The 6,947-nt window shown below is 51.1% G+C and overlaps 2 protein-coding genes across 2 annotated transcripts; both read right to left on the bottom strand.

Annotated features, from left to right (window-relative positions):
* Positions 1 to 1,167: 1,167 nt before the first annotated feature.
* On the bottom strand, positions 1,168 to 2,005 carry LOC119339082 (cysteine-rich and transmembrane domain-containing protein WIH2-like). Its single transcript, XM_037611252.1, has 3 exons — positions 1,869 to 2,005; positions 1,604 to 1,778; positions 1,168 to 1,509 (listed from the first exon to the last, which is right to left on the bottom strand). The coding sequence occupies exons 1-3, from the start codon at positions 1,882 to 1,884 to the stop codon at positions 1,464 to 1,466; spliced, it is 237 nt and encodes a 78-aa protein (XP_037467149.1). The 5' UTR covers positions 1,885 to 2,005; the 3' UTR covers positions 1,168 to 1,463.
* Positions 2,006 to 4,657: 2,652 nt separating this feature from the next.
* On the bottom strand, positions 4,658 to 6,233 carry LOC119335922 (probable inactive leucine-rich repeat receptor kinase XIAO). The gene has a single exon (XM_037607966.1). The coding sequence runs from the start codon at positions 6,119 to 6,121 to the stop codon at positions 4,919 to 4,921; it is 1,203 nt and encodes a 400-aa protein (XP_037463863.1). The 5' UTR covers positions 6,122 to 6,233; the 3' UTR covers positions 4,658 to 4,918.
* Between the last annotated feature and the right edge of the window lie 714 nt (positions 6,234 to 6,947).

Here is a 6,947-nt window from a genome sequence, read left to right as displayed (position 1 = left end):
GTTCTCTGCTAGCTCCGTCACTGTCAGTGGTGATCCCACTGGTGTAGGATGACTCCTAGAGCACTCTTGAGTTGGCTCCTGGATTGGTTTGGCGAAGCTGCGGCCAATGAAAAGAAAGCGATGGTGCAGGCAGTCTATGGCCTGTGGTTGGCACCCTAGAGTGATGCAAAGGATGGTAAGAACATAGCTCCTCCATATGAAACAATGAATTTAGTGAGCACACACAAAGAAGAATAGAGGTCAGCGTAGGTGAGGCATGTGCTTTTGAGTACACTGCCGATGACGGTGAGAGGGAACACACCGGCGCATGGATGGGTGAAGGTCAACTCTGACGTGGCGGTGTCCAGATTTGGCGAGAAGGGTAGTGGTGGTGTAGTTATGAGAGATCACAATGGCACCTTCAAAGTTGGCGCTTTGCCATTTATTTTTCCATTCCTTTGATCTAGAGATGACTAAGATTCCAGAAAGTGGTAGTGCAGCTCGAGTTCCATGTTACCCCCATGAACAGTAAAATAAAAATAGTTATTTTTAAAAAATCTGAAATTTTGTGATATTGTTTATGACCAAAATTTTTAAGTGCTTGCAAACTTTGGTGCCTATATGACATCTGACGAGCTCAAAAAAAGGTTCTGTTCAACAATGCACACAAGTTTGAGCACCAACTCTTTTTTTTTCTGTATGGGCTCCTAAAATGTTATTTGGCCACAAAATTTGCAAGAAATTACAACATTTGGTCACAATCACTCTTACAAAGTTTCAGATTTTTTTACTATTTTTTAATTTTACTGTTCATGGGAGTACCATGGAGCTCGAGCTCTGAAAAGTGAAAAACCACACTTCTGAAATTCTGGCATGTTGGAGAGCTATCGAGGTGGCGACAGAGATGGATTTCAAAAGAATCCACGTCGAGCTGGACTGCAAGTCTGTCGTAGGTATGCTCAATAATCAAGAGAGAAATCTCTCTGTCGCAAGGCCGGTGATAGAAGAAATTAAAGGTATGCTGCGTGCTTATGAAGACTGGAAGGTTTCTTGAGTAAGAAGGACAGCAAATGTTGCCACTCATAGGTTAGCTAAAATAGTGTGGGTGATGAACTTTGCAAGGTGGTTAAATGTGCCACCAACCACATTGTATTTTGGAGGTGGTCTCAGACGAGATCCTGAACTTCATTAAATAAATGCGACAAGTTATCATAAAAGAAAACACCAAGAAAATATACATTCCATAAGGCCATCGGATAAATCTCACATGTCTATCTATCACACACAGGAACTTGTTAATTTTTTTTATCACACACAAGAAATCTTGTTCTGCTTCTAAAAAAAAAGAAAAAAAAACTTGTTCTGGGACAAGTACTCAACACATCAACCACGTTAAAAAAGAAGCAAAATAAGTATGACGATACTCTATATAATCTATCTGCCACGCCTGATCGTGCCGGTGGAACAACATGGGACGAAGTCGATCAGAAGCAGGCGTCGAGGAGGCAGCAGCAGCACAGCGCCGCGCAGCTGCAACAACACAAGAGGAAGACGATCATTATCAGATCATTAGAAATGAGGCTACGGAGACGAGTGAGAATTCAGATCAAGGGAGAGAAATTACCATCCTTTCAAGAAGCCATCGCCACCGTGGCCGTGTCCGCCGCGGCTGGTGGTGTCGGCGCCGGCAGGAGGGTACTGTTGATCCTGCTGGTACATAGCCGGAGGCGGCGCGACGTAGGCCTGCTGCTGGTGGCCCGGCGGAGGGTACGCTGCTGCAGTGCCCGGCGGCGGGTATCCTGCGTAACCGGAGGAAACAAAAAAGACCACTCAGAATTCATGAACCAAAAATGCTCGCTGGCGATTTCTACCGGTAGCTTGGTACGTACCCTGCTGGTAGCTCATGATCGAGTTAGCGAAAACTCTGTCTGTTCCTCTGAGTTGTGACGGGATGAACGGATACCAATCAAGAAGGATAGAGAGGATGAGGAGGACGAATCAGCTAGGATCGGATAGAACGGGATGGAGTGGAAACTGCATCAATCGAGCGTCTACTTATAAAGAGATGCACATACGTTTGCGGCGTCCGGTCGGTTTGCTTAGACGCGTCGTCTTGCCTGACAGTCAGACAGAGACTGGTTGACGGATTCCTTAGACTAAATGAAGAAATCCACGCGGCAATGGCGAGGCGTCTCTCTCGTGGGTCGGTGGCTCGGCTGCAGCCTGCAGGTGACGGTTCCGTCCTTCCTTCCTTCCTTCCTTCCTCCCTCGCTGTGCTTATCCGCGGCGAACCTTCGTCGTCGACGAGGGCCGGCGTGCTGCATCAAATCAAATAGCGTACCCGTAGCTGGTCAACTGCATCCAGATGCCAGGCGAGGACGAATCGGTGCATGCCACGACGGAGCACTGCCACAGGGCTAAAGATGCCAGGCAGAGGAGTTCCAATCCAGCCGTGCGTAGCGGCAACGCCAAGACATGCAGGGCTAAAGATGGCACTGCCACAGCACTCACCTAGCTGACTGCCACTCTCTGCAACTGAACCCCAGCGCGTGCGCATGTTATTAGCAAGAGGAAACATCATTTGATTGATCCATCATCTAATTACTTTCCAGAGATTAACAGGGAAACATAAGTTTTACACAGTAGGTCTGGCGGCTGTATGTTGGGCGATTTGGTTGGCGCGCAACCGAGCTACCTTTGAAAAAAAACAAATCAAGACTCCTTTTGAGATTGTGTTTTCTCTGTGTTCCTTTCTACTTTACTGGACAGGGCTACAGCAAGGGGAGGACGCCAAAGATCTTCGTTCCGGAGCCGAGATGATCAGGACTGGCACGATGAAGCTGATGAAGGTGTGTGGCGCTGTCAAGCAACCAATCCAGGGCGCTTGAAAGGAAGACGGGCGCGCAACCTCGATGCTGGATTCTCTCGGCGAACATTACCATCTGAGTACTTGACTTTGCAGCTGTGTTCTGATACTTGATCTTGAGCTTTTGAGATTGTAATAGGATAGATGTTAATGTTGTGCTACCAGGTTTTTGCCCCATGATACTCGTTTCGATGGCGAGCGAGTATGGTGGATTTCCTGGTAGTGCTTGAACTCGCTTTACTTCTTTCCCTCCTCCTGACATTCTCGCTCGAACTGGTTGTATTTCCGTTCTTTGCAATGGAAAGGGGTAAAGCCTGGTTCAAAAAAAAAAAACAGGGATGGATAATTCCACAGACTTGGTCCATGGAAGAAGAAGAAGAAGATGGTACATACAGATACGGGTTTGGTAGTGCTGCAGAAAGTAAGTACTCCACCTTGATGATTATTCAGAACACCCATGCCAAGACATGCATAATTGCTGCCTTCTTGTGTACATAACTATACAAGCATCATTCTGCTCATCTAGTGCTCTGTGGGCGAAGGAAAGATTTGGTAGAGGTCATGATGCAGAAAGTGAAAAGATCCTGTAACTTTGTTCGGAGCTTTGTCCAAAGGTTGAAAACACACACATACAGACAGAAAGCAAGATCGACAAGTAGAATCCGAGATGAGAGACTGTTAAGGGCATCTCCAAGGCCGACTTACAAACCTCCGGTAACTGTCCGGACAGCGGAAGTCGTTCAATGCCGACCGGCCGTGGAGCGATCGGACGCGATTTCTCTCGCAAATCGGAGACAAAAATATGAGAGGTTTGCGGGAGTCCGAACCGCTCTAGGCGGCCAGCCATAGACTAGTGTAGTGTATCCGCACCATGGGAGTGGAGCTCTGCGCGACCGTACGTGCACATAGTTTTAACCTTTTAGTCAAAATATATATCCACAATGTAACCGTTTGTGTCTGGTTTGTATGAAATCTGTCATGTTTGTATGAAATCCGGTCGAGTTTGCATGAAATCCTGCACGAATTTCGTCCGATTGATTTGAGTTGTTGTGAAAATGTATGTGATTAGCGTTGGATGGCTGCCTTCCGCATCCGTATCCGCGGACAGGGATGCGGGAGGTTTTTTGTAGATTGTTGTTGGAGATACCGTAGATCATTCTGGTGAGTTCTTCTTCACTTCCCAAAGTGTTGTGCAAAGGAGAAAGGAGGGAAGAACAAGTGAAAAAGGGATGAGAGTTGTTGTTTAACTTGCCTAGCAATGTTCACATGAGAATATGCTTTGGTAGTGTTTCTGACCCAAGCCATCATATTAGAGAAGAACAATACATCTGTGTGTTTTTCGTTTTTCTACTTCCAAACTACTCTCTCCGTCCCGGAAATACTTGTCATTTTAGGGCCGTGTTCGGCTCCTCTCCGCTCCCTCCACTCCGCTCCGAAGCGGACGAGCCTCTAGCTCATTTTTACGGAGCGGCCTAAATTGAGCACCACAACTCCGCGGAGTGGGAGCAGAGAGGATGGATTCCGAACACGGCCTAGATACATCCTTTCTTATTCATTTTGATGATAAATATTTTCGAACGGAGGAAATACCAACCACCCTGCACAACTAGGATTCGAGACCAAATGTAGCAAACCAGTTACTCCATTCATAAACCGCGTAGCACCCTACGTCCAATTGTGCTGAATTATTCTACAGTCCTGCAATGTACAGAATAATACCCCTCCGTATCGAAATTGCAGAGGAGTAGTACGTAGTTCACTAAGAATAATTGCAGAACAACTGGTACAATTACTAGTCAATACGAGATGCACTTTGTAACAATTCGAACCATTGAGCAACAAATCACTAGAGATAACATAGCAGGGCCGAACATTTCTGTGCACAAAGTTTCTCTACTGAAAGTCTGAAACACACCAGATCCACCTTACATGTGTAAAACTGACAAACTACGGCCGTATATCTAAAGGAAGATCACAAAATATACACCAAAAATTGTTTTTTCACCTGTGTCATGAGCTATGACACCATCATTACCCACTAAACCACCCCAGAAGCCTTAAACATTTCCTTCCTTACCCCCTCCTCCCGCCGCACTGAGCCGGCGGCCGGCGCCGGCCCCTGCCGCCCTTGGCGGGGCACGCGGCCACCACGGTTGGCGGCGGCGCAACACAGTTCCAGTGTGCACATACCGCTGCGTTCGACGGTACGCCGCGCACGCTGATGCCGGTCAGGAAGTTGTCTTGAAGGAAGAGCACCCGCATGCGCCCGCCCTCCGCCGCCGCCACAATCTCCGCCGGCACCGCGCCAGCAAACTTGTTCCCGTTCAGGTACACTGCGGCCGCGCTCGCCAGCTCCGCCGGCACCCGCCCGGATAGCGCGTTGTGGCTGAGGTCCACCGTGGCGCCCGAAGGCAACCTCCCCGCCGGCCGGAGCTCGCCAGAGAAGGCATTCTTGCGCAGCTGCAGGTACCCAATCCGGAACGAGAAAACTTCTCCGGGCACCTCGCCGGAGAACCAGTTCCCGCCGAGGTCAAGAAACGACAGCCTCGTCAGTCTGCGAAGGACGCCGCCCACGCGGCCGGAGAGCCTGTTCCCGGCGAGACTGAGGTACACGACCGTCATCGGGAGCGGCGGTACGCCGCCGGATAGGCGATTGTTCCTGAGGTCGAGGTGGACCAGCGGCGAACTCACAGTCTTGGGGATCTCGCCGGAGAGGGAGTTGTGGGAGAGGACGAGCGTTCGGAGACTCCTGATATGGAGCAGCGACGAGGGTATCCTGCCGGAGAAGGAGTTCTTGCTGAGATCAACCGTCCGAAGAGCAGGGGAGAATGCTCCGGGGAGGTTGCCGGAGATGAGGTTCCCAGACAAAGCGAGGAAGCGGAGCGACGGGAGCGCCGCGACGGCGGAGGATAACCCCCCGGATACGCGGCCGGGGACGAGCGAGAGAGAGCTAAGCGCGGAGAGACGCGCGAGCGCGGCAGAGGGGAATGCGCCCGAGAGGCCCGGTGCGCCGGCTCGCGGGTCCCCGAGGGCCAGCGTGACGACCCGGCCGTCGCCGGAGCAGGAGACCCCCGCGAAGCCGCAGGGGTCTCCGGTGAAGTCCCACGAAGCGAAGAAGCCGGAGCCCGGCAGGTCGGAGAGCGCGCGCCGGACGGCCTGCAGCGCGAGGTAGTCCACCGGATGCAGCGTCGCTGCCGCCCGCTGTACCGCAACCGCGAGAAGGGCGGCAGCGAGGAGCAGGAAGACGGCAGGGCGCCGCGTCATGCGCCCCGCCATTGGGCTCTCGAGGCGAGGTCGCGGGGCGGTGGTGTATCAGCAAGGAAAGCGTCGCTGCCGGAGAAGGAGTTCAACGCGGCGTTGGGTGGTGTGAGCTGGTAGTCCGCGAAGAACGCGCTGGGGATGGGGCTCTGCCTTGATAACCATGCGCGTGGTGACTGGTGAGGTGTGGTGGGTCCCACCCGGCTGCATACCGTCGCTCACGGACAAGTGGGACACCCGGCCCGGTGGCCCCAACTGCCAGAGGTTAATTTTTGGAGTGCGGTGCGCTTTGAAAGCCGTGCTGCAGATGGAGGCAGGGGCGCAGAGCCATGGACGTCAATGGTGAGGAGTGAATAGCAAGAGAACAACCACATTTTAATTCGGGTCCTGGTCCTGATGATTGTCCAGCTTTCCTGGGGAGAAGAGAGGCAAAAGCCAAAAGGTGAGAGGATGCCATGCCGTTTATTTTCAGGAAGGAGAAAAGCGAGAGGATTTGGCACAGCATTTGGGATGAGCATCTATCTATCTCCACTGCGCTTGTTTGGTTGTGGTTTGTTTGTTCCTTCCTAATGATGGGTTGGAACAAGAGAGACAAAAAGTGCATTACTTGTCCCTGCTTTACTCTAATGTCCCAGCATCAGGTTAAGTAGAATAACCATGGCTCTTGGTTCACCACCTTTCTCATCTCCGTTCCCTAGATAGCATGGCCTGCTGCTAGCTTAGCTAGCTTCCAGTGCAGTGAACTCCAAGTGTGCATGACATGATGCTAAGTCCATGGGTGCTATGACAAATCACAAAGACTGAAGCCATACAGGTGCGTGCGTGAATGCAACCCCCGCCGTCA

The sequence above is a fragment of the Triticum dicoccoides genome, chromosome 7B, assembly GCF_002162155.2.
Source record: "Triticum dicoccoides isolate Atlit2015 ecotype Zavitan chromosome 7B, WEW_v2.0, whole genome shotgun sequence".
In the NCBI taxonomy this organism is placed as follows: Eukaryota; Viridiplantae; Streptophyta; class Magnoliopsida; order Poales; family Poaceae; genus Triticum; species Triticum dicoccoides.
The sequence above is the reverse complement of the archived record's forward strand: the minus strand, read 5'-3'. Positions and strand labels throughout refer to the sequence as shown.

Bases quoted from the DNA above. Each gene is read 5' to 3' on its own strand.
- LOC119339082 (XM_037611252.1), bottom strand. The intron at 1,510-1,603 runs GTAATTTCTCTC...GTGTTGTTGCAG, and splicing joins GATGGCTTCTTGAAAGGATG to CTGCGCGGCGCTGTGCTGCT.
- LOC119335922 (XM_037607966.1), bottom strand. From the start codon at position 6,121: ATGGCGGGGCGCATGACGCGGCGCCCTGCCGTCTTCCTGCTCCTCGCT.